The 27,659-nt window shown below is 44.9% G+C and overlaps 1 protein-coding gene across 1 annotated transcript in view; it reads left to right on the top strand.

The window, feature by feature from the left end:
• Positions 1–27,659, top strand: part of SLCO3A1 (solute carrier organic anion transporter family member 3A1) — a gene marked incomplete at both ends in the record, with an annotated part of 137,871 nt that overhangs the window by 23,137 nt on the left and 87,075 nt on the right. Inside the window, one exon of the mRNA XM_082005273.1 lies at positions 1,006–1,471. Coding sequence (XP_081861399.1) covers positions 1,006–1,471 — 466 coding nt within the window. The remainder of the gene's footprint in view (positions 1–1,005; positions 1,472–27,659) is intronic.

The following is a 27,659-nucleotide window of genomic DNA, read 5'->3' as shown; positions in this document are numbered from 1 at the left end:
CCTATGGCAAGATCAGTCATACTTGTGTCTGTCTGGACAGATGCTGGTCTATGCTCTCTTAAAGACCTCTGCAGCCTCTCCAGGCAGCATATTTCAGCACTTCACAGTCCTTACCAGTACAAGTCTGATTTCTCCCACCTTATATTTAACCTGAATAATCTCTGTTGCCATTTAAACCTGTCACTTCTTGTCCTGCCCATTTTGAATACAAAGAACAGGTCATTCCTTTTCGCAGCAATGTTAAATATTTGAAGACTATTCATGTGATTCTCTTTCCTTAGTGTTAAGTAACCATTATTTGTTAAATCTTCCCTTCTTTGTGGTGGATTTAAATCTTCTATGTGAATCTTAACTGGCCTGTCTTCTCGAAAATATTCTGTAAGTGACAATCCCAGTCATTAACTAATCCACAAACAGTTTAAACCCTTTGATCAACATTTTACTTATATACTTTAATAGAAGCCTTCTATGCTGGCCGAATTGCCTATTTGTGCATCACTGTCTCTGACTTGATGGCCTTGTGCTGGTGTGCGATCCCAGTATCCGTAAGGTTTTTTGCTACTTGCAATTCTTTCCAAGCGAAAGATTGGGTGCCTGGCATGATGTGAGGCTTGGTGTGGTTTGTGCCGTGGCTCTGTAGGACAGTGTTTGCCACGTGAAGGCTGTGCATTCAAGTAGAAACGGAGCCCAAAGAGAGGGAGTCTTGGGTCTCTGCGGACACCCAAAATATACATTGATGTACACAGGAATTTGGAAGTGAACATGTGCTCAGACAGGTGGTAGGCTGTGAAATGTCACTTGGTATTAGGACCTTCTGATGTGGCTGTATTTGAATAGTCAGATCATGCTTGGAGGTCAACTACTGTGGTTTGGATGTTGTTGATGTGTATGTTTTTGGCTCCAAGGGAAAGTCAAGGAAACTTATGCTTTAGCAGGACATATGGGGAGGACAGAAGGCAGATTGTATTCCCTTTCAGTAATTTTCTCTGGATTTCTTTGTTGTAGGTGAGTGTTTTAACTACCTTGGAGCGGCGATTCAACCTTCAGAGCGCTGATGTGGGCGTCATTGCCAGCAGCTTCGAGATTGGCAACCTGGCCCTTATCCTCTTCGTGAGCTACTTCGGAGCCCGAGGACACCGGCCACGCTTGATAGGATGTGGAGGGATAGTCATGGCCTTAGGTGCCCTCCTTTCTGCATTGCCTGAATTTCTGACCCACCAGTATGAATATGAATCAGGAGAAATACGCTGGGGGGCTGAAGGGAGGGATGTGTGTGCTGCCAACGGGTCCACCAGTGATGAGGGCCCAGACCCGGACATTATCTGCAGGAATAGGACTGCTACCAACATGATGTACTTGCTGCTCATTGGAGCACAGGTCCTCCTGGGCATTGGTGCTACCCCAGTCCAGCCCCTGGGAGTTTCCTACATTGATGACCACGTGAGGCGGAAAGATTCCTCCCTGTACATAGGTAAGGCGCTCTGAACTTCTTCTCACTGAAGGCTTTCCCTGTGGGCTGGCAGCTCGCTCTTGTCTTATCTGTTTGATGTCAGTGGGAGGGATACCTTGAGGCCTCTTCTCCATGTGCTGCTGTGCTTGTGAAGGTAACTTGGCATGGGTCTCTACAACAAGCGACTGTAACCAGCAGGGAAACACAGTGATATTTGCTTTTATTGTAGCAATGGTAAAGGTTGACAGCTGTGTTGATTATTACTGGATTATTAGGAAGATGCTTGCTCCTTCTATTGTGTTTGCCCAGATTGCTTTAAATTTTGATATTGGTGGTTTATGGTTGAGTTTTAACTGAAGAATTTCAAGTGGCATATGTGATGATGATTTCCCCTACCCCCCGATACCCTAGTTCCCTCCCTGTTCTGAAGCATTTGTCTGTGAGTGATCGTGGCAATATAAGGAGACTGAGAGGAGGCACATGTCTTATCACTACCAACATCACATTTTAGCAAGGAAGTGCCTGTTACAGAGTAGGTGCTGTGACCCAGCATGCTCTGGCAGGACCCAGATAATGTGATCCCTGTAATGGAATGGGATGCGGAAGCTGGTGAGATCTATTTTGAGAGATGCTGAGCCTGAAGTAGAACTCATGATTCTGGTGATCATGTTGCAAAATTCTTTCAGATGGTTAAGATATGAAATTTGGCTTCAGTTACCCAGTATGAAACATCTCTGTTATTGGGGTAGAGTGCTCATGGGTTTCAGCAGTAGCACACTCTCCAGCGGGTTTAAAGAGGATATTGTGGGTGATAGTAGTTTCCTGAAAAAACTTAGCAGCTTGGCTCATTCTTTTTTCTGCAGGACTTGTCACTAGATAAATGGCTCCAATGCAATGAATCAGTGAAGTGTATGCTGCCATTAATGTGATCCTTCAGCAGTTGTTAGTGTAGTTTCTAGTAACCAAAACTCTGTGCGCTTCTCCCATCATCCCTGTTTTGTCTTGAGTGTCAACTGAATGGATCATCCCATTAGTAATTCGCGGGTTTTTTGCGAAGGTGGTTTTATCAAGTTCCCAAGCATAGCTGAACGCAGCTGGGGTATGACCATAGACAGTAACGCTGAACGGTCCTGCTGACATTCTGAATGCTGCTCAGTGTCTTGGGATAGTGCAGAGGCCTGTTGGAAAGACTAACTATATAGCATGCTATGGTATTCCTGGATGTGTTGGTACTTTACTTAGAGGTTCTTCTACATATTCAAAGTGTGTCCATATTTTCCTGTAACTGGCCATAAAATCATATTATTTAAGCGTTTAGCTTTGTTCTTGGATTGTTACTCACCTTCACTTGGTTCTGTAAGTGCTTGTGAGGGATCCACTGCACAAAGCAGGATGATATATAAAATACAAGATACTGTATACTCCGAAGGTGAATAATGAGACTAAATTCACTGCAGCCACTTTGCCAACACCATAAATGATAAGCTGGAATTAAGAGTGATTCTAAGATTATCTATTATAAATAACTATATAGAGAAGCAGCAACTTTCAGTCCGTTCCATGGGCATTTTTTAGGCAATGCTTCACGTCTGAGAACAGGATTGAGGAGGGTGCATGATATGAGGATTAGGAAGAGTGATTCTTTTTGTTCCTGAGGTACATTCATCTTGTATGCTAAAATAACTTTTAAAAAGTTGGCAGTTCAACTGTAGCTGGGAAAATACTGCGAGAAACTTATTTCTGCTTACTATAGGCTGCTTCATTATTTTTCCTTCAGACATATGCTTCTAACCATGTTCCCCTCTACATGTAGAGTTTAAAAAAAACCCAAGTATTTTGGGGTTGTTTGCTGTAAAGCTTTGGCTATGAAAATCATGATCTGAATTTCTATGTAGGAATTACGGGTTGCAGAAGAGTGCATGTGCGTGCACACTCAACCAGTGAGCCACACCAACAATGAAGTTTAATGTCTGCCCTGTCCCAGCCTGTCCAACACAAGTAGGTTTTCAGATACGGGGTGATTAATTCTTACATCAACCTGCAATCAGTTTGGCTAGTAAAAATCAAACCATACAGGGAAAAAAAAAACCCCAACTTATTCTGTGAATTAATATAAATGGAGAAGAAGCTGGTGGAAATGTATGTGTCTTCTCAGGCTTGTGAATACTTGAGAGGAAGTCCAATTCAACATTTTCAAATGTTGTTTGGGAATCGTTTGCTCACATTTGTCTTTAACTGATTATTTTTTGTTGATTTCATGAATGCAGTTTTCATTGTCCTTAGCAGAAAGCTGGCTGAGCAGCTTACCCACTTCATTCTTCTCCGTTTCGCAGAGGAAGTAACTATGGAGTTTACACTGTCACTGTGCTATATTTATATCAGTTTGCTTTCTCGTAATAGCACACTCAGTAGGGGCTACACTATGTGTGATTGCAAAAAAACGTTTTTGGGTAAGTTCCCTCAGTTTAAATTAGGAACAAATCTGGCAGAGGTTGTTCCCTCAGGATAGAAACTAATTAATAACAGCGGTAATAGTCTGGCCAAACTTTCCATCATGGCTGGCCGTGGCTGAGAAATGATCAGATTGACCAGTCCATGCTGTCATTAGTATATTGCTAATGTCAAGTATGCATATGCTGCATTTGGGTTCTTTTGTAGCTGGGGGGGGGAAGAAGCAGTCTCTCACCTGACAGTTAAGTACTAGTAATTGTTCACCTACTGCAATAAAAACCCTGTTGTGTCCCAAGGCAGAGAAGTAGATAAATAACCTAGTGCACTAAGAGTTTGTTTTTTCTTCCAAGCTGTACAAGACTTCAGTGGAGTAACTTCATTTGATATCTAATACAGCCTCTCTGCAGTGAAATGATAATACAGGAAGATTCTTCCAAACTGCCTCCCCTCCACTCCCCCTCCCGCCAATCTTCTAGTTTAAAAAATTTTATTAATACTAGTACGTGTGTGCAGAAATACGCAGATGTGATACAATATGGAATTTAAGGTGGAACTTTGGCTTTAACTGCTAGTGCAAATAATAGCATCTGTGGAATATAATATACTTCTGGCCATAAAGTCCATCAAATCTGTCTCATTGTGGTTTATTGCAATGGCAGGCACAGAGATGATCGTGGGCAGTGCACCTCTGTGCATCCTTTGAAGGCAGAGATTGCTCTGTGAAGGACATGGGGATTCATAGAGTTTCATAATTAGAGCCAGGGGCGAGATATTACAGGAAGGTATCTCTCTGGCATGGGCTGCTGACGTGTAGTTTCATGTTTCTCAAGCGAAGAGCATATTTTTTTTTGATGCCTGCAATGTGTTGCTACCAAACTCAAACAGATTCTGTTGCTGTAGTAACCAGCCCTAGGAAAAGGGCTGTGTTGTGGTAACTGAGGGCAAATCAAATGAAAAAGATGCATGCATGGAAGTGCGCACCAAAGGATGTTCAAAAGAAAACACATCTATGCCGTAACAGAGTTAGCAACATAGCGGGAGCATGCCTGCTCCTGCTAATGATGGGAAATACATTCTTCTCCCATTTCGGCAGCCGAGCACCTGCTCAACACAAAGGTCATAACATTGGCAATAGCAGCCAAAAGCTGAAAAAGTAAAGGTATCTTCTTAGTTGTTAGAAGTTGGTAAAAATCTTCTGTTTTGGCACTGGTTTGCTTGCTCCTTTCTCTGTTTGGGTCTGCTCTCGTATTTAAGATCTGAACTACCATCTAGAGATTTCCAAACAAGCAGGTTAATTTCACCTGTGTACTTATTGGCATTTGGCATAAGGAACCCCTTTGAGTTGAGGAATTCCTCACTCCTGCAGACTGTGCAGGGCTCATTATTGCTGCAGCTTCACTAATGTCAAAGGATTCCCCCAGTTTGTGGTGGTGTTTATTTTAAAGGAGAAAAAGTATCTTGAAGACTACTTACTACGCAGTTCCTTTCTTTACTCACTAAGAACTCGCTTGACATTTCCCTCTCTTCTTTAGTTCATTTTCTCCTAGGTCTTGCGAAGTTCTGTTGAAATCAGTGAAGGCTTTGTCATTAGGAGGGCATTCAGACAAGGCATGGAGCTGATTTAGGGAGGAAAAAAACCTGATCTGACAATGGTTGTATGGATTTGCTGCCTCTCAGATGTGCAAGACCTTGCAAGTGTTTTCTGGTCACTGGAGTACCCATGTTGCTCTCAGCAGTGGTTTGCGTGTTCAGTTACAGCCAGCGCAATGATGTGGTAGATTGATGTTATTAGCAGTCTCCATACTCACCTTCTGGGCTTCCTGCAGCATTTAACATTTGCTGATAAAAGTTGTTGTATCTTGTCTAGAACACAGTTACCTGTAGAGCACAATGAATAGCCTCTGGGAGCCAGTATTTGATCTGGGACAATTAAGGGCTCCATTATATAGATGAAGTTGCTATTATTCTGTCTCCTGTTGATGGAGGAAATTGATATCGATGTTGGAGGGAGCACAGCCGGATTGTGTGGCTCATGCAAAAGAATGCTGTGTTGATCTTCAATGTGTCAGAGATTCTCTTTAAGTTTGCTGAAGCTGTCTTAGTGTTTAAACTTCATGGACACATACCCCATGCGTTCAGGACCCATGACTTCAGACTCCTCGCTGACTTGCAGAAACTGCTGTTACGTGAAGAACGACTTCAAGGAAATTCCAGAAGGAACAAGTCTTGAGTCAAGGAGTAAGTGATGAGGAGTGATGAGTGCTCCTGGTGATGCAAGGGTGTGCCTGAGCGTAGTGTGCTCAGGGGTATAGAGCTGTTCTTGGCCTGCTTCATGGAAGGGTGGAGTGGAAAAATGGAAAACTTGGCACCACTGGATGTGTCTGTTTAGCTGCTTTCCTTTGTCTCATCTCCCAGGCTTCTCTCTGGCCTTTTCTGTGTGTATTTTGGTGGTTTATCATATGGTTGTTCCAGCTGTTACCCTTGGTAGAAGAGGAGAACTCAACAGGATCGTGTTCTCTTTCCACAACTGCCCAGATGGGACTAGCCCAGTAAGTGGGACAGGACCCTGCATTGTCACTGCTGACTCTGACCTTCACAGCAGTATGGCATTATTTTGCACCAAATGTGTGGAAGCACTTTTTGTTTTGCAATGACAGCCATAGAGAAATGTTCTCTCGCTTCTGATGCTTTCTTGCTTGCTTTAAGCACCAACTCAAGATTTGCTGCAAAGGAAGACAAACATGCCCTAGTTGGAATCTTGCTGTCCCCAGGGATAAATTTGTCCATTTGAAAAATCACTTATGGTAGCTTATGTCAGTCAAAATGACAGCAGCCACTATGTTTTGGAGAAGCAGAAACGTCTTCTCAACTGACAAGAATTAAATCTGAGAGTTAGTATCTATGGCGGTGAGTTAACAGCAAGTTATCAGCATAAGAGGCTGAAATCATCAGAGTTTGAGTCAATGTTTTGTTTGTGGTAATACAAAGAAATAGGACATGGATTTCTATTAGGAAGCTCATGTTGGTAACTTAAGCAGTTGCTGTGAATTTTGAAACCATTCATCTACTGTGTATCTGATATTGATGAACACTAATATACATAATTAAATACTAAAAAAAATTAAAAAGGAAATGAGGTTTCTGATTTTATAAACAAAGAGGGAAATGTGTTCAATACCATTAAAGAAAAAGCCATAGAAATTGGAGAGTCAAAAACCCCAAGCCTCTGCAGGATGTACCCCCATTATCTAACCAGTATTCTTGTAGGAAGGACTGTAGAATGGGCAGTGACAGCACACTTTGTAATAGCAAATGTCTCCCTTTTTTTTTTTTTGAGGCTTTCAGAATTCTGTTTCCTGGGGGACATACTACATAATTCTGAGAAATGTGAATATTTTGGAGCTGAAAGAGCAAATTTTCCATATGTTTGGCTTGCAGGCTGGAAGCCTATTCTCTTTACATAGCTTGATATGTACAGCGTGATAGGTTCTGTGTAAAGTCAGTGAGGACCCTGGGTACCCAGAAAAATGTGTTGAGATGCGCATTGTTTTTGTCCGTTCACAATTCTGTAGAATAATTTTTCTTCCCCTCCTGTTAGGAAATTCACTTAGGTTTCCAGTAGGTGCTTGCTAGTTTTCTGCTGAAAAGTCTCTTTCACAGAGCATGAATGCATTTTTCTCAGTCTTACCCTTTCCAAATTTCTCACATTTCTTGAAGTGTATGTTTGAACCTACATTTCTAAACCATAGCAAGTGGAATAATTGTTTATAGCATACAGGTCATATCAGTGGCCTCTTGAGGCCCTCTGTAGACGTGTATTGATTGGAGAGTCTTTAGGACCCACTTGAGAGGTCTGTACAGTTCTGCCCATCCTGGCTGCTTATCCCTTTCACTCCTTACAGCCTTTCCCACTTGGCTGTACTCCATCCTTGTGTGCTTATTTGTGGTCTGCAGGCAACATGTGTACTTGGTTCACATTAGCCCTTTTTGCTGGAACATGCTTCTCAGAACATACCGACTTTAGGCTCTGCCAGCCTTTCCTTAACCCTTTTCCTTTTAAAAGCCTCCTTCTACTAGGTCTTTTAGAGTGGATCTTAGCTGACTTCCTACCTGTTGTATTTCCTCTGCGTGTCTGCTCCTTACCCATGAGCTGCTTTGTGAGCTTGTCTACCTCCATGTGGGCGTATGCACTTGCAGGCGTGAGAACTTGCTCCAGAGGATTCCTTTTCTCCTTGCTGGTATATGCAATTTTGTAAGTATGTAATATTTTTAGTCTAAAGACTTGATGGAATTTTGTAATTGTTTTGTTCAGTAAATGTGTCCTCCTATGAGTGATTTGGGGAGCCTTGCCTTTCTGCCAGTCTCCAAGGGGTTGAGAAAGAAACGGTATTAACACGAAACTAAAAGGAGTGCAGTTGTCAAAGTCGGTGCTGTGATGCCTGTTCATTACTGAGAGGTGTCTTTGCATCAGATTCACTACGTTGTCTTCCCGGTGGACTGTGATCGGATTAAATCGCATGGCTTCATGCGAATATACTGGTATTAACTACGTTGGCCTAAGCCACTGATCCATTGGTAACCTGCAGCCTTTTACAATTATTCCCCTTTGGGGAGAGATCTGTGTTCTCATTTGCTGTGTGTCGGCGGGGCTGGCTCGGTTACAGGTCCCCTTTTACAGTGCCAGTGGTAATACCCTGGAAAATTAAATGGGAACGTAAACAAGTGTGTAGGGTGTATTAGAGCAGGAACAATAATCAATTAATGGGAATAACCTTCCCCACTGCAGGCAGGAAGGCTGGGTTGTGAAAGGCAGTAGCTGAATGGATGTATTCAATTAAACGTACATATGCACAAAGTTGTGGCTGCTATGGGCTCCGTTATTTTACAGCAGTTGCTCCAGTTACCTTAACCTTCTGCTAATAGCTTTTTTTGTTATGAGCTGAGTAAATAAAGCTTGAGTCCAACACAAATGACTTTGTGTGAGAGCATATTGAAGGTGGGAGCTGTTTCCATGTTACTCTGTGCTCTCTGTGTAGTCTGCAGCTGATTTTTTGCATTAATTGGGATTTGCTGACTCTGGTGTCTTGTAAAAATCATTTAGCTTTTTGAGCATGTTGGTTTCTTTCTGTAGTGTATTTAAAACAGTTACCAGCTGGGAGAGCCTGGTGACGTACATTGTTCCTGGGGCAGCCCCTCTAAAGTCATGTCCTTGTCATTTAAATGGCAGACATACAGAGGACTACATATTTGTACTAAGGTTCATAACGTTAATTAAATAGATTGGAAGGTGCTGAGTTGACCACATCAAGAGCTGAAGGCTGTATTGTACCTCCTTGATGGCACAAGGGGGAGCGAGTTGGCTTGTGCCATCAGTCTTGGCCCTTCTCTTGGGAATTTGATGTGAGACTCCCCAACTCTTTGCACTTAAGGGGCCTCCAGATGTTTTGGTCCCAATTTATGGGCTGGCACTGAGGATGCTTGGAGAGGTGTGTGGCATGTGCCTTCCCATGGTGGGACAAGGCACAGGATCTGCCCCTTTGCCAGCACGAATCAGGGCACTGGTCTCAAAGCAGTGGTGGAAATCTTGTTGCCCGATACTGAGGCTTGTGTTGCCCTTTTCTACTGAAACAAAGGATTTGTCATGGAGGATACTTTAGTACTTGTCAGAAATTATTATCCTACTTGTCCTCAGCCAAGTGAGTGAGAGATGGCTTTCACGAATTTTGCTGTACCACTGTAACCTTGCAACAAGGGGCAGTGACCTGAAGTAGTGTTAAAAGATAATCACGGCCTTAAAGTTGCAAATAGTTACTGCTTTATTGTATATCCTGACGCACACTTACTGCCCAGTGCCAGCAGGGCTTCAGACCCCTGTTGCTGGTGATGTCTGCCATGTTGTGAGCTGCAGGGAAAGCTGGCCAGCCTGGCTTTCCGCCTCCCCGCCTGTGGCTAGCTGTTATTCAGTCATCTGCAGGACAAGGTGCTTATATGAGTGTGTAGGAGAACGCAAAACTCTCACAAAAGCTTCTGTTTTCCCTCTTTCACAACTGCCTCTTCTGTCGCTGGGTGAGGTGCTCAACCGAGTTTTTTTGCCATTTGGAGAGGTTGCTGCAGGTTTGAGCTGGGTTCCGGGACAGCTGATGCTCACACCCTTTGGGTGCCAGATAGCACCGTTCTGAGTAACCTCCTAAAAGTGTTTGTTTTTGCAAAGTCCTAAGCAGTGCCATGGCACAAATGTACGGGTCAGGCGGCGGTCTGTTGACACGTGGGGCCTGGCAGCACTCGGCTGCCAAAGCTGCCATTAAGTTGTGTTTTTATCATGACCGCTTTGCTGTGCGTTGGCAGCTCTGCGCAGGTCACTCCCCGACGTGGCAGCTGAAAGGGCAGAGCTCCTTCTGTGGGGAACGGGGCTGGAGGAGCTTTTTCCAGAGGCTGTGAGAGACATCAAGGAGTGATGGCAAATCAGGCCCTGGATGAGACTTTTTCCTCAAGGCTGCCTGTGTAGGTGCCGTGAGGTGTCCAGCAGGTGCCTGACCAATGTGGCAGGTTCAGTGTATGAAACTGAGTAATTAAAAATTAATGGCGTTAATACCAGAGGAACAGCCGTGCCACGAATCGAAGGTGTGAGACGGCCCAGTAGTATCTGTTTGTGAGGCCTGTGGAGGCATCGGTGCAGTCTCAGTAACTACAAGTGTCTGACTACCCCGATGGACCAGCCTGGAGGAAAAAGTGTGGCCACAAGTGGTTGGGCACCTTGCAAAACAGACAGAAAATTCCTTGATGTGCTGCTTGGTCACTTTATAAGCCATTAGGTGAGCCTACGGAGTGGGAGCCCTTCCCAGCTGTTGGTGTGGGCTCGGGGGGAAGGCAGGGTTTGCAGGGGCTCAGCGGCAAACCGAAACCTCTCCTCTGGCAGACGTGTCGCCCGGGGCCTGGCGCTGGGCTTTAACCTACCGAAGACGTGGCTGCTTATTTTGGGGCACTGTGCGCACTGCTGGCGGGGAACGCCGATGCTGTATTGGTGCCAGGGTGTTTCCCCACTGACTAACCTGTCGCTTCACAGCTGTCAGTGTTCCAAACCAGCTCTGCTGTCACAAGGAAAATGCCGAGTAAAGGACCTAAACCAAGCTTGAGAAAGGTGAAATTGGCCATCGTCCGCGCCGCAGAAGCTCTGGCTGAAAACGGTGCAGGGCAAAATGATGGTGTTCTTTCATGCATAGGGTATGGTTCACCCTAGGAGTAAACTTGAGGCTTTCTGACTACTTTTTTTCTTTTTTTTTCTTCCCCCCATGTGGGCAGTGTGGAGGCAATCTGCAGGGCTGTGGACTCCAAGAAGGGATGTGCTTTTTGCACTGTGGGTAGATCCCCTACAACTGCTGCCGCTGCGGCTCTGGCAGCCGAATGCATCCAGAGCATGGCGGGGGATCACCGCACACCAGCCGGGGAGTGCCGCACGCTGCGGGCGTTGCGCCCCGGTGTGGGGAAGGGGAAGCTGGCGGTGCCCACGCTGCAGGAGAAGGGCTGCAGGAGACCTCTGCTTGGCTGGTCTGGGGTTACTCAGCTGGGAGGCTTCCTGTTGGTTTTGGACAAATCATTTTGGCTTTTCATTCTCAAAGTTCGGTGTTTGGTCCCTAAATCGGCCCTTTCAACTTTGCTCTTTTGAAAGCACTTGGAAGGTCCTTTTGCAGGTTTCTTTTTGCCAAGGTACAGCCATTTCATTAACTGTGTTGCTAGTGAGGTATTTGTCTTTTCCTTAGAGGGAAGCCTGCTCTCACTAAGTCTTCTTTTGATTTCAATAATAGGGATATTTGTCTGGAGAAGGCTATCCAAATTCAGCCCTTTATTAACTGCTTAATATGTGAGGATTTAAATAGTTTCGCAGATGGATGTTAACAACAGGTCACTTTGCTCATTGACTTAATACCTCAGAGCACTTCACTGCAGCTAAACGAGGCTGCCTCTTATTACAAGGTGCAGGATCTGGCCAAAGGCAGCAGATCACAGCAACAGCAGAAATTCAAGAGTTCAAACAGGTAGAAGTGCAAGATGCACTGTGCACCAATTCTTTCCTCCCTGCCTCTCTCTGCTTACCTTGCTTTTTCCCTGCAGTTTTCTTTACACTCCTATCCTCAGTGTTGGACAAGCCATTCCTGTTACTGTTTGTAGAAGACAGTCATACTGCTTGTTAGTGTTGGAAAGAAATAATATTGGGGGGGGAAAAAGACAACTGGGACGATTTTGCTGTATTAGGCATTGCTGCAGAGACCAATCACCCTTGTGATGAAAGACCACCTGTACTTTGTTGGCCATCGGCTAGCAACATATGGATGTCCTAATTCAATCAGAATAATCATCAAAAGAATAATACTTGTTACAGAAAGCTTTCCCTGTGCAGAGTTATAAACTGTGTGCTGCAGGGAATGAAAGGGGCGATGGCATGTGAGAACTTAGCTACAAGTCCAAGGTGTCTTGAGCATCAGTTAACGCTTTACTTTCCTTGTCTGTGGGTCACTGCTTAGCGCTCAGTTCATTTTGGGCACTCGGTGGTTTTGTTGTGTGGGTGTGTGTGTTCAATATTCCCTTTCTGCATTTTGTATAAAAAACTCACTGCAATGCAAGCGTAAGGCTGTTTTACTGCGCTGTCGTTTTATGGGAATGCTTGTCTTCATTTCTGTCCTCTGTAAAAGCCTGCTGTTCTGGTGCTCATGGTAGGTAACTACACTGGTGTAGACTGTCCAAGAGGCAGTGTTGCAGGGAACTAAACTATTTTCAGTAGTTCTGTGTAAGCTGTGAAGAGGTTTGTAGGGAGAGAGAACACCTTCTATTTGATCAGCTGGGGCAGCTGGAAAACACATGTGTTCATGCTTGGTGGATCTTGTTCTGACCAGTGTGGCTACTCATACTTAAGGATTTACTTTTTGTTTCCCAGCTGCCACCTGATCTGGTAAAATGTAGTTCTTGTACTCCCAGACCTAGCTTCCCCTCCTGTGTTGGTGAGAATTCTGTATCAAATGGAAGCCCAGTCTCTTCTGTAATTGGATACCACACCTCATTAGGTGCTTAGCATCCTGGAGGTACTTGATTTGTAAGTAGTAGCAAAACTCAAGCTAAGCATGGGTTAAACAAATACTCTTACTCTAGCAATGTCTCCAGGCTTATAAAACAAGTTTAGTGGGGAGGTGAATAGACCCCAGGAATTCTGACTCCAGTGCCCTGCAATCGCTCTGAGACCTAAAACATTTCATTGTATTCCAGCCAAGCAGTGTAGCTTCCATGGGTGCAGAGAGCCCGTCCTTCTCAGTGTCAGAGGGTTTAATGGGTTTGGCTTCTTGTCTGCTAGCGCTGCCCTGCACTAGCAGGGCAAAACTCTGCAAGCTATTTTCAATTTGTCTCCAAGAGTTGGGTGCTTAAACTAAGATCACCACTGTCTTCACACAGTAGTCAATGAAGTGCAAGAAGAAGGTTGAGGACAGTCGGACTCCACACTGCTCCATAGCCAGCTTCCAGGAACTCCCCCGCATAGGGGACGTGTGCCCTGGGCTTGTCCATCCAATTTTGAACTTTGCATATGCTTATAGCCTGCACAACAGAAATGGCAGTGAAATCCACAGTTCCCCGTGGCTTTTCTCACCTCCTAGTTAGGTTGTGCACTTTTCTTCCCAAGTCTGTTACTTTCTTGCCTGGATGCTTAGGATTTTAGCTTTAAGGCTGTGAAGGTGGTGAAGTGGCAGGAAACTGTTCTCCTGGAGTGAGGAAATCTTAGACGTGGCATCTGCCTGTCAGAAATCTTGTTGCTGCCAGAGATGGCAGCCATGGCATTGCCCTGGCCTTGCTACATCCCACCACTGATGGAAGTGCTCTGGTAATTCCTTGGACTGGTGAGAAAGTGTACTGGGGTGGCGGGGGTAAGGCACATGTTGGCACCGCTGGCAAAGATTAGGGGAGACCATCCCATAAGGTGAAAAATCTAGTCTTAAATGGGTTTTGCCAATGCATAAAAGACCTGTTGAAGTGAAAATTTCAGATAAACAACAGACGTGAAAAGCTGTGCTGCTTTCCAGTGTTACTGGATAAAATACTCCCACGTGTAGCTCCTTGACTTCATCTGTACGCCCCAAAACTGTAGTAATGTGGAGACTAGAGCAGCTCGAGTGAAGCTTTCTGAATAAATCAGTCTCGCTGTCCTGTGGTATTCCAGCTCTGAGTAAACAGATGAGACTTACTCTGTGCCTTAAAATCAGTGAGTTTGGGCTTTATTAGCCCTGGAGGAGCAGTAAATTCTAGAGCTGAGCTGGAGGAGCAGAGGGAGGAGAAGGCAAGCAAGGAGGTGTAGCGCTGGATAAGGATATGCTTGAGAAAGTCCTTGCTGCTTACTGCAGCCCAGGAAGGCAATTTGAAATCAAATCTACAGTGCACTAGGGAGCTGTTGGAGGTGCCTTGGGATGGGGTAAGGATTTGGGAAACCTGCATGAGCAAAGGCTGCATTCAACAAAGACAAGAATAAGGATGTTGACAAAAGCAAGGTAAAGTGGGAAAGTGAAGTATAGACCTGAGCAGCAGCATATTAAGGCGGGGGGGATGCAACAGGTATTGAAGCAACTAGAGTTAAGATGGGAGCTAAGCTGATACAGCAGAAACGTGGTATGGGTGATCTCCATTAAGTCTACAGAAGCCTGGATCCTCACATCAAAAGGTTTTTTAACTTCTTAAAATTCAGGCTCTTTATTTTAATAACCATGGGAATTAGGTATCTAAATAGAATCTGGGCTAAAAGTTGCTGTTCTGGATCACAATTGTTGCGTGATTCTCAAGGGCATTGCTGTGTGCCTCCTAGGCCACGGGATGCACAGGGTCTCCGTTTTCTTGCAAAGCAAGCTTGTTTTGTGAATAAACAGTGTGTTTTGGCGGGTGTGGGTGGTGTTAGGAGGGGAAGCGAGTGTGCTAGGAGCCTTGTTCCTGAAGAGATCCCTGTGTTTACCAAAAATGCTAATTATTGCCTCCAACCCCTCATTATTTGTCTTCTGCTCATAGCACAGTGATCAAACGTGCTGATAACACTGGCACTGAATAAAAAGCCAGTACGGGGAAAAAAAACCAACATTCTTGAATTTCAGGAGTACCACTGACTGCTGTTTTACTTTTTGGCTGGCATTTTTTGGAGTGATTTTTGAGAGTGGAGGTGGTAAAGGAAGGAAATACTTTTTACTTTTTGGTTTTGTTTTTTTGATACCCCATATGGCTATTTTATTAACTGGAAAACCTCCAACTGTGAATTGGATGATGTTACACAGCTACAGAGCAAAACTCATTCCCAGCCGTGTGGCTGAGATACTTGTGCCTCTGAGCGTGAGCCGTACCTCCCCCATGTAGGGTTAGGGTGCAAAATAAAAGCTGCATTTGCCCTGTTTTGCTGACCCAAGGAAAACATTGTTGCTTTGCCTTCTGGGGATGTTGGGCTTTTCAAACAAAATGGAAACCTGGAACAAATCAATTGTCAGCAGCTCATCAAAAAGCATCTCTGAGTTGAGGTTCTGGGACTGACATATACAGCAAACCCACAAGTGTGGGTTTAAGAGTTTGCATTGAGCTTATTCACTGCAAAGTTGATAGTAGGATGGTTATACTTTCACATTCTTCCTCGCTTTTATGAGTAGGGTTTTCCACCATAGTGTGAAATAACACATTGCAAGCCAGACTTCTGCAGCAGTGATCGGCACCTTGTGCTACCCAGGCACTTCCCAAGCATTGACTCTTTAATTCCTGCCTGAGGAGCATTTCTTTGCATTGTCGACTAGATTTCTGTGCTATCTCCCATGCTGAGACAGAGAAATGACTTGCTGTGTGTAGCATCTCAGTTGGCAAATGAGACTGAGAATTTAGAAACAGATTTTAGTCATGTTCCTACTTCTTCTGCAAGTATATATTTAAATTAACTACCTTGATTTTCTGTCCAGGAGACTTAGCAACAAAGCATTTCTCAGACCTGCCTTTTTACTTGTTACTTTCTGTTGTACAAAGCAGGGAGAAGGAGGCTTGGGACCTCAGCCTTTGTTATGAGAGTGTCTTTACTCTTCCACAATAACCTGGAGACTTTCTGTCTCTTAGAGAGATGCAAGAGGGGAATGGGATTTGTTTAAATAGATTCCTTTAGACTGAAGGTCTTCATTGTCAGCTGTGAGTGTAGAAATGGGATTTGATGTTTAGGAGTGGACCTTTCCCATTTCACATCCCAGAAAATGTGCATGTGCTCTGCTCCTCACAGCCTTCAGTGCTGGATCTAGCTGCTGCACGGTGGACTCCACACTAGCAGTGTCTCGAGTTAAAGTTCAGCAGATGATTCATTGTTGTTCCTGACAGCTTCTCTCTGGAGCTGTGCTAGGTAGCACAGAACTGCTGTGTGCTTGCCAAAGGTGATGTTTAGGACCGAATGGGCTGGTAAAAGTTGCTCAGTGGGTAGGCAGAGCTCCCTGTGCCTGCTAGCAGTGATTCAGAGCTGTTGCTCCCTTTCCCTGGGAAATGCCTCTGGATGGGAGACAGCCTGCCAGAGATAGAGCAAATAGATGAGCTGGGCTCTGGTTACAGCAGGTGGGTACTAAATCAGCAGGGTCCTCACAGCAGTGGTGAGGGTTTGCTGCCAGCTGAGCCAGAAGCTGAGATAACCTTTTGCTGTGCTGAAGCTGCAGGAGCACAGGCTACAGCCTGCTGTGTCACTCCACGTGCCACCCTCTGCCTCTGGGGACGGTGGGCGTGCTTGGCAAGGTGGGGAAGCAGAACAAAGCAGTCGCAAGCCCAATTTTGCAGAGTCTGCACTTTCTGTTCTCTGTAGCCTCTGGCCCTCTGTGGGAAGGTGGTAGAAGAGGAGCAGAAGGGCGAGTATTGACCATTGAGACTTATTGCCTCCAGCCCAGGTTAAAAGCTTCTTAGTTGCAGCGTGCCTATGTAGCACAAAGTGGCTTCAGTTGCCCAAAGGGTCTTTTCCTTACCTGCTGGTCACAAACGTGATTTCGTAGAGACCGTGGCTTGTGACCCCATTGATGCCCTAGGCTATGCTGCTGCATGTGAACTGGTACCCTTTTTCAGCCAGTTGTGTTCACAACGCTTGTGTTATGGCTGAAGAAAAGGGAGATTTGAAGGTGACACCTTTGTTGTCAGTCAGTGAGCCTACTGCACTCTGTGCAGCGTGCAGGTGAGCCTCCTTCTGTGTGGAGTTTCCCCTCTCCTGGAGAGGGGGTCCCAATCTAACCTGAAATGTCTGCATGGAGGGTCAGTGTGGCTGAGTCTAGCTCTCCTCAGAGAGACTTTGTCCTGTACCAGGCACACAGGGAACAGTTTAGGGTTAAGGCTTAGCACCAAATTTGTGTTCTTGTGTCTAGTTCTCTTCCTTAAAGAGACTTTCGGGGTTTAATTAAAGTTACTACCTAACTTCAACTCCCCCATGTCCTTGGCTTCAGAGTAGTCAAGGGATAGACAGGTTGCTCTGCAGGACCTAAGCTGAGGGACTCGGGGCTCATCTCTGGAGACGCTGCTCTCCAGGAACTGCTCGTGCATCTAAGGATGCTGTCATCTACCAAAGTCTCTTGCTTTGACATTGAAGGTAGGTGGTTAGAGTATCCCCCTTACACATACACTTCAGATTGTGCAGGATTACCACTGGGTAGCAGCCAAATCCCAGGCAGTAGAGACTGTTTAATCACACTCCTCTGTCTCTGCTGGATTAACGTAATTAATGTAAACCCTTTTGGATGGGTGACCTGTTATTTGTCTGGTGCAGCTCTTCATTTGTGCAGTGCTGTGCATACACCCATGATGCTCTAAAAATGACGATGAAGATCTAATTCCACTTGCATACGACTGGTGACCAAGTAAAACTCCGTTTACAGACAACTAGTTTACTGCTTCCTTCAGAGGAAGTTGTAGACTATTAAAAAAAAAAAATTCCCAAGGTTAAGTCAGAATGATCATTTCCCAAGTTACTTCAAGGGAAATTAAAATGGGATTTTTTTTTTTAATGTTATCTCTCTAGGGAGCAAAGAAAGATATTAATAAACTGAAGGTTCATCTGTGCCTTATGGTCCTGGCCCATTTCAAGGGTGATGTAGAGCTTGATGCACAGTGGAGATATTAGCAATTGTGTCCTTGCACACCCAGCCTAAGCACATGGGACAGGAGCTTGGAGAGAGTTTATTTCAGAAGAAAAAAAAAAAAAAAGGAAAAAACCCCCACACTAAAAAACCCACACCACCCTTGCAAAAAATGAATGTAACAAATCAAATGCTTAACTTGAATATTAATTTCTGAATAGAGGAATGCCTTTAATATGCTTCTTGTGTAGCAGAAGTACTGGCAATATTTTTTTTTTTGAAAGCCATCTTCTGCTTTCATTTTTCCAACTTTTAACTGTAAGCTTTTATATTCAACAAAATCACAGATAAAATAATTTCATAAGGAGTAAAATCAATTTTCATAAGTCAGTTCTGGTGGATTGTTTTCTAGATCTTGGCTGTACCCATCTGTGCAGAAGGTAGAAGCTTTCTGGAGCATTCTCTGAAAAACAAATGCTTGTGTCCAAGCTTGAAAATTAGCATGAAAGTGACATTTTACATTTGGCCAGCAGCTAAAAAGCCTGTTATTTTCAGTGAGGTTACAAGCATCCTCAGTTGGGCAGCTCTGGCCTCCAGGGTCACAGCTTGCCCAGGTCTTTGCTTTAAAGCCGCTGCAGGCAGCGGTCTCACCGGCCGTGGGAACTGGCAGTGCTCCTACTGGGAGCTCTGCAATGGGCAGCGTGTCCTGGGCTGCCCTTCTCCTGTCCTGCTTCCTCCACGTGTCCTTCAGAGAAAAGCAAGAAGCCCTTTCCAGGGGGTGCATAGGCTGGAAAGACTTGCTGAAAACACAAACTGATCATTTAATAGGCAATATGTGGTTGTACCTTGCCTCTGATTTGTAGTCAGTGATAGTAAAATGCACTCGTCGCCCAGTCTCGCTCACAAGCCTGGCCATGGCTAATGTAAAGGCATTTTCCTATAATTTTTCTCCCTAGAGCTACGTGGAGTTAGGGCTTTTGGATGCTGTGCAAGTCCCAAGCGGCCCGTGAGGTGTCACAGGTTGGGGTGAGTGGAAGAGATCAAGACCATTATTATACCTGGACCAAGTTCTGTGTGTGTAAATGGTATGTATATAGAATGAGGTGTCTTATTTTTCAATTGCAAGAAGTCCAGTATTCAAGGTTCACGTGGAGCATCATTTGCAACAGAATAAATATCTTGGCATGTCACATTTTACACAGCAGAAATGCTTCTGACTTTCCAGCCCTTGGTATCTGTAACTTGCTTGAAAGAATTGCTGATGTCTGCCCAAATGCCAATATCTTCTCAGCCATATGAACCTTAATATCATGGCTTAAGCTTTAGTCTTTGAGCTGTGCAGCACAGCTAAAAGCAAGCTGTGTTTCCAGCACTGAGGGAGATCCTGACTTTTAACCCACTGGCTTTTTATTTATTTTCCTTTTGTGCTTGCTGTTGAATTGCAAAGTCAACTTAATTCCAGGGCTTTTAAATGGCATGTGATTTCTACATGATGATGGCAAATCTCCTTTGGGCTGTTTATACCATCTGATACTGGTGAACTAAACAGGGATAGGTCAGGGCAGTGGAAAGCAGGGCACTGGTGTTACTTTCCTTGCTATCCTTTCCTTACCCATAGTAAAAAGGCAGGTCACAACACTGGTTTATCCCTGCCTTCCTCTTACACTCCCTTGGCTCAGTCTTTCCTTTGCAACTCCCTGCTGCCAAACTCTCTCCTTTTCCACCCCAAGTGGGTTTGCATTCAGCCTCAGAACCCTTCAGTGGCCTTATTGCCTTTCCAGACAAGTACTCCTAAGGCTCTGTCTCTGTTTCTCTTCTGACTGTGGGTCACTAATGGGGGATGTCCCATCCTGCTGGGACTCCCAGCAGAAATGCTTGTGTCACCATAAAGATCCAGATCAGAAGATCAATTGTTTAAAGGATTAAAGCTGGTATGGATTGTTTTGGCAGAGCTGGCTTGGGGGTGGCTGTACGAGGTGACTTTGCGAGGTGACCTCTGGTAGGGAGAGGTGAGGAGCAACTGGAGCAAGAACCCCTTGGCAGTGAGGATGGTACCCGTTAACCTTGGGGTCTGCCGAAATGTCTGTCACTGCAGCAGCATCCTCTGTGCTGCACCCCTTAGTGGGGGCTGTACATGGGGGAATTTGGGCTCCTGACCTCTGAGCTCTTCTGTTAGGGTCAAGCCTCAGATGAAGGGGAGGTACAGCCTCAGCCCAGGTCGTAACTTTGCTGCTCTGATGGAGTTGATCCTGGGACCAGCTGTATGGCCTGGATCTGTCATAATGAGCATCAGATGTATCTTCAGAGGTTTATTAGACTTTCTGCTTGGGGGCTCACACAGACCTCTGAACGCTGTAACCATTGCAGTGAGAACTGGGGGGGGGGGGCAGAATGTGGGGTTCCCCCCACCTCTGCATATCCCCACCAGAGTTGCAGTTGTTGGGACCCAGCCCTTGACACTGGGAATATGATGGAAATGGTGACTTTTCCTAGTAAAAGGAGAGGGAACTGACACCGTTCACTGCAATTGGTTCTCATTTCCTCCATTCTTCCCTCCTTTATGGGCATAGTGTGAATCTTGTGGGTGTTTTTTCTGATGACTAAAGTACCTTTTAACCCAGTAATTCACCTTATTAAGCTCCTAAGTGTTGGTAAGCCTTCCTAGAAGTCTTCTGTGAACATGCTCTCATGTTGTGAATGGCACTCATGGGGGGCACTGACTGTGATTTAGAAGTATTAAGGATCATATGCTAGAGCAAGGGTTTGGGATTTGGTGCTAACCAGTATGGACCGGTTCATCCCAGAGGCCTTTGCATGCCCTGGAGGAGAGGGCAGAAATGATCTGTAGGGTTTGGTCCTGGTGCCTGAGGTGTAATTCCCCTAAAGTCATGCAAGGAATTGCTGCTGCTGTTGCCTCCCGTCCCACCCACTTTTGTTCAGTGTCAAAAGTAAGGTCTCAGAAAATGAAATTAATTTCATCTTGGTACAGCTATTACTGTTACACACTGTGGGAGAGCTCTTTAAGGAGGCCGATGACCTTCATCCATGTGGAATAAGTGCTGAATAATGGAGAAGTTTCATGTTTCCACAAAAAGAAAATGGCTTTTTAAATCAACTGGAGAGGTTTCAGACATGGAGGAGGAAAAAAACCAAAACTGCATTAGTAAACGGTGGGCAGAGTGTGCATGGAGACAGAGCAGCGGCTTCGACTGTCTGGCATGTGCTGCTGTTTGCAGAGGCCTCTCCTGAGCATGTGAAACTGCACTGACCCATCTCGCCTGCTGTTACTGGTGATACCTGGAGATCTTCATAAGTGTGGTCCCTTGCCAGTGTATTCAGGCTTTCTCCTCTCCAGCACAGAGACCTGCTTGGTTTCTGCATCGCCAGCCTCCACCCCAGGTTTTTCGCTCGCTTTCCTTGAACTGATTCACATTACATGCTTCTCTCATGGCCTCTGGCAATGTGTGATGCACTTCAGCCATTCATTTATGGAAAGAAATGCATCTGGATTTGATGAGTGGACTGTTCGGTGGATGAGGAATAGGTTGGATGGTCGCATATAGAGGGTAGTGGTCAATGGCTCAATGACCAGCTGGAGATCGCTGACGAGTGGTGTCCCTCAGGAGTCCATGTTGGGACCATCACTGGAAGTATTCAAAAAACGTGTGGACATGGCACTTTGGGATATGGTTTAGTGGGCATGGTGGTGTTGGGTTGATGGTTGGACTTGATGATCTTAAAGGTTTTTTCCAACCTTAATTATTCTGTGATTCTGTGACCAGTACTGTTTAATATCTTCATCAATGACATAGTGGGATGGAGCGCACCCTCAGCAAGTTTGCAGATGACACCAAGCTGAGTGGTGCGGTTGACATGCCTGTGGGATGGGGTGCCATCCAGAAGGACCTGGACAAGCTCGAAGAATGGGCCCAGGTGAACCTCATGAGGTTCAACAAGGCCAAGTGCAGGGCCCTATACCTGGGTCAGGGCAACCCCTGGTATCAGTACAGTCTGGGGGTGAAGGGATTGACGGTAGCCCTGCCAGGAAGGGTTTGGGAGAGAATATAACAGGCTTTCTTGAAAATTGCGTGGAGGTACAATACCAGGTTCTCTTCACATGAGAAGAGAAGGAGCTGGTGTTTGGGTCTATGGACAACAGGAGCTATTAAAATTTTGGCTTTCTGACAAAGTAGCAACAGCTACTATATTTTTGCAATACCTGAGGAGTAAGTAGTGTACATCTCAATGTTTCAAAGGGCTGCTTGTCAGTGTATTGTCTTGCCTGACACTGAGGGATCTGCAGTTCCAAGCATGGAGGGCTGCTGAGCACATGGGACTGGGGGGACTGGTACATGTGGAGTGGAGCGGTGATGTCGGAGGTTAGGAGAAGAGTACGGTATCCCAGGTCTCTCTAGGATAAACAGGCATATTTTGCACCACTAAGAAAGTAAGTAGGAGCTGTTTCTTTGACTCTGTCTGTTTGCAGCAGCAGAAGAGCTGGTTTTGGCTCACTTCCCACAAGTCACTGAAGTTCTTTTTGCATCTGTTTTCACAATGTGCAAAAAGGAAAGGCAATAAATATTTATTATTCTGTAGCCCTTGTGCAGATTTTATTCCTCTTACTAGTTTTTCACTGTTCCTGTGGCAGCTTATCATGTGGCTTCACTGTGTCCCCAGCACAGGAAAAACTGACAGAAGGGCTTGCAGGGGTTTTGAAAGGGTCCACTGCCACCCCAAGAAATGTTGTTCGACAAACCTTTCTAATGCTTGTCTCCTGGAAGCCTTGTCTCTGCCTTTCTGCTTTGCTTGTAAGTACAGCAGGCAACAGCAAGCTCTCCTCTAGCATGTCAGACACTAATCTGCCATTCATCATTGCATGGTTGTGCAAAGCACCTGCAAGAGGTTTCAAAGATGTGCATGCTGCATCCACCGCTGCACATGCAGCTGTGGCCCCTGTGCCCTCCGTGGTGAGTTATCCTGACCATGCTCCTAAAAATCCCTGCTCTTGGAGAAGTTGAAGGAGGGGGGAAAGCAGCATAATGTTTTATTACTTAGGTAATGAGTCAGCCTTATGAAATTCATGGCACATTAGTAGCATCAGCATTCTAAAGAGGGAAAACCAAGAGAAGTGAGACTTCTTATGCAGTATTGACCTTCTGCCTTTTGTTTTTTACTGGAGTTAAAACAGAGTTTCTTTATAGCATATAGAAGATGAGAAAATGAAATTCAAAAGATCACAATTAAGAGGAAAATACAGGAAGCAATATAGCTACCCTTCATCTTATGTACCAGTGTGACTTATTAGTTTGGATCCAGACCTCTGCTCTTGGGTCAAAGGCTTACATTCCTTCCTCATTTTAAAGAGAAGGGGCAGTTCCTTTTGTTGAGAGTCCATAGGAGCTGCTGTACACTGGTGGTTTGTTGAACAGCGATCTTGGATTCATGGTCATTCTTGCTTTTTCCCTGTGGACAGCATCAACAGCAGAGAAGTAATTGGATGGTGATTTTATTTTTTTTCCTTGAGATTGGGGGGAGTTTGTGTCCATCTTTCTACGGTGCTGCTGAATTGCCCTTGCCTTCACATACACATTCATGCCATTTGTACTGGCAATAGTTCAGGGATTTCTATGCCACGTTAAACTTGGGAACAGCTGTTGCCAGAGTCCCTCTTGGCTTGCATCCTGTCTCACACAGTAACGGGTAACAAATTCAAGGGTGGAAAAAGCAATGCAAGGTGAGGATGGGTATTTGCAACCAGCTTTTGACTAACTATTCAGTGGTTCGGAGGTTGCGTCTGGGCTGCTGCTGGTTTTGGTGAGCCTATGCTTTCCAAATTTATCTAACCTGACTTTAAACTGATTTACATTTTAGGCCTTGCAACATCTTGCAGCAGCAAGTTCCACAAATTAAATTCTTCTTTTCAGGTTGTTTTTACATCTTCTGCCTAGGAACCCCCAAGGCCTGAGAGAGTAGTTTTTTATTCACCTCTTCCATGCAATTCAATCACTTCTTGTTTTCATCTTACATTCCCAGTCCAGTGGCTCGTTCCTTCCATGTTTCCATTCCATATTTCTAATTTCCTTGTCTCGTCTTTCTTTCCTGGCTGGCTGGTCAGACATTCAGATTTGATACAAGATGTAGGTTTGCTTCAAAGTTAGACAGTGACATCATAGTGGTTTTTTTCCCTTCTCAATTCCCCTCCCAGTTTTGCAGAACATATTCTAAGAGGTTTTTTTTTTTTGTATCAGAAAATGAAGTTTTCTTTTTTCCCAACAACAGTGTGATTTACAGCCGGAGCATTGTCTAGCTTTATAATAACTTGGCACTGAGATACTAAAGCAGTATACTTGTCCAGTGATCTTGACAGCCCTGCAATTGTGTCATGGGGTGGAGCTGGTTGACTTGATTCCAGGGATGCTTCTCCTACCTTGTGGGACTCAGGACCTTCTATAACATGACTCATTTCTTACTGAGACTGTGATAAATACTCAAGAGTTGCTAAACTGGAATGTGATTTGTTTGGAAAGTCTGCAGTAAGTAGCTGAGAGCAGGATTTATGAGCAATTGGACTGGGAATCCTTTGTTTTTTTGAACAAAGGAAGAGAAGTAGGGAGGGGGAAAGAACACTGTAGGCACAGGTGCCTGCCTGTGTGGAGGTGTGTCTCTGAAGGTATTAAAGCATTGTACTGTATGAAATTGGTTATTATTTTGAAATTAATGCACTGAAAAGGCAGAGCCTCAAAACTTAGCCTTATACCTGTGTTCCTGCTGCAGTAAATATTTTTGTAAAAATCAATGGAGGGAGCCTACTCAGCAGTGTAAATTCTATGTAATTATTGAGCAGAGAATTATAGTTGTCATGTATCGATTTCCCCCTGCTTTGTTAGAGCTTATTCCTTACCGCAGAGCTGAATTGCAGTCACAGTGTTGGCATTAAAGAATTGAAGAAAGGACAGAGCGTGCTTGCTGTTGGTCAATATATGGGCAAGGAGATGCGTGTAAAAATGCACGTGTACATAGGTTGCTCCAAGAGCATGTGACTTGCATAAGCAAAACTGCTTAAGGACTGAAATTTCCTCCTCTAACCCCGGAAAACTCAGCTGCTGTAGCAGTTCATGTGAGCTAATCTTGAACTATTGCTTTCGGGACAGCCCTAGAGATGAGCGCATGTGCAGTTCTGGTTCTCTCCTACCTCCCCCACTGGAAACACTAGCAATGTTTTGTGCTTTAGGATGGTTTTTTTTTTTTTTTAAGCTGTGGCATACAGGAAAGCCTCTGGCACACCTCTTTTCCCCATCCTAGCATACTAGGATGCTTCTGTAAGATATTAATCCGCTGCTTCATTTCACCAGAGAGATGGTTGCAGTGCAGAAGTAGGTAAAACTTTTCCTGGACTGTATTTGCATAGGATGATAGGACCCGAAGGAGAATGTTCCCTATGTGGTTCAGTTTGCTTTTGTTTTAAAGCCAAAGGATTACATCTGTGATCTTGGGATAGGTTGTTAATGTCACAGAATCCCAGTGTTTCCAGTGATCCATCCTGAGGAGCTACACGGGGTTATTCTGCAACTGCAACTGTTCAGGGGAGCATTTTTCCCTTTGGCTACATTACATGCCAGAGCAACTTAAGTCCACTAAATTGAAATATTGAATAGGGATTTGTGACAGACAAGCAAAGTCGTCCTTATTTTCAAATTATCAGGAAAGGCAGGTGTTCCTTGCTTAGAGAATGCACCATCCTGAGATTCATGTCACGCCTTGTTTTAACACTACTTCTGAATACCCAAATAACACTGGTAGAGTTCCAAACTGATGGGAGCAGGGATAAAGAAGGCCTATGGCTGGGGATCTGTGGGATCAGCCACATATTTCAAAAAGTTAATATTTCAAAAAGCCAATACTTGAAAAGTTTTGCAAAAAGGGGGCGGGGGGAGAAAGTATTTCAAAGTTTTGGTTGCTTGGGACATCTCAGGGTATTTGCAGCAAAGGTGTTTTTGCAGGTTGTTTCAAAATTAAACATACTAAGAAAAGGGACAATCTCAGTTCATTGCCCAGCAAGAAATGGTGTATCTTTTGACAAAGGGATGGAGGGGCTGCCTTGCTGCTGCCATCCCTCACACCTGCATCAGCCTTTGCACAGATAGAAATGTCACCATCTCCCAACCCTACAGCACTCAGGCAGAGCTGGTGGCGGGGGCCCCGGGAGGAGAGCTTTGCCTCCCAAAGCCACCTTACTGGCTTAGTGCCACATCTTACTCTGATTGCATGGGTCTGTTGTGGCTGCCAAGACAGGAACTTTAAAGTCCTCCAGGTCCCTGGGATCCTGAACGGGTGCTGAGAGCCAGGGCTGCTTCAGCCTTACCCTGCTGGGGTGCAGAGCCAGCATGGGAATGGGATGGGGAAAAGAGGTGTGCCAGAGGCTTTCTTGTATGCTACAGCTTAAAATAAGTTATCACCTGACCTTAAGATTTTTACTTAGTCTGAAGAAGTTTTTAAGTAGCTGCTGTCTCTACGGGACTTGAAGTAGAACTGGTTTGTAGTTAATAAGATACACAACTATTTTAGGCAGATTCCCCATACAGCTGCCAGCGCGGGGTGGGCTGCAGGCTGTACTGCTAGGCTAAATGCAGAAAATGCTCTGGACTCTGTTTTAGCTGAAAGCCAGCTCCTGCCTACAGTGTCTCATCCTGGAGTGTAGGATGAAGTGGTTATTGATGCAGCTTCTGTCTGTGAAAGGCTGGGGAAGGGAAACCCTCATGCTGTGAATGAAACGATGACAGCAAACTTCCTGGGGTTCGTTTCTGATTCATGTGCATTTTTCTGAACTGGCTGAGAAGAGGAGAATCCTCCTTCATAGCACTGTCTGCAGCTCTTACCTTTTCCATTTGTTTTCAAAGGTAAATCTTGGATGTATGGAGGATGTGAATTTTAAAAAAATTAAAAAAAAAAAAAAATAATTTCTTCTTTATCCCTGAGGGAGTGGAAGCAACCTGGTACAGGGCTGAATATGGCTGTGTTGAATACTGCTAGGTGGGTTTGGGAAAGGGGGAAGGGGCAGCTTTCCTATGACTGTAGGAAACAAATTTTACATTGTGTAGAGAAAAGCGTAGATGACTTCCATCCTTCCTCTGATTGTGCCAAAGCAAAATTGTATCCCTTGTCTGCTGGTTTCTCTTTTGCCAGTCTGTTTGGGTGTAAGCTGTCTGCAATAGAGAAAGCCAGGTCAAGGATAAAAATCTTATACTAACCCACTGTCTATCTAATTTCAGGCAAACCCTCCTGTCTTTCTGCCTTTTTACCTCCGTGAGGTCAGCAGAGAGGCTGCTGCTTTGCTGCCACGTGAGGAGGGAACTGTCTTGTTTTCTGGGGTTTTTTTAACCTGATAAAATACCTTGCGTTTCTATGACAATCTGGCCACAGCCTCTCCCCATAACCCTTGCTGCTGCTGGGCTCCTTCGGAAGGGTCTCTTCAGGTAACGAGTGCTGTTGCACAGGCAAATCAAAGCAACGTTTGTTGGGTATTTTGGCTTTGGCTCCACATTTGAGTCCCTTTCTTCTTCTGCCCCTTTTCCTCAGCCCTGAGGCTGCTTTGCATGCCAACTATGGTCTTGCCTGTGGCAAGACGGTCACTTATTCCTTATATTTGTTAGTGATTTCTTTTTCTTATTCCCCAAGTG

The sequence above is a fragment of the Phaethon aethereus genome (assembly GCF_964289735.1).
Source record: "Phaethon aethereus genome assembly, chromosome: 12".
NCBI lineage: Eukaryota > Metazoa > Chordata > Aves > Phaethontiformes > Phaethontidae > Phaethon > Phaethon aethereus.
This window is presented reverse-complemented; position numbering and strand designations above follow the sequence as displayed.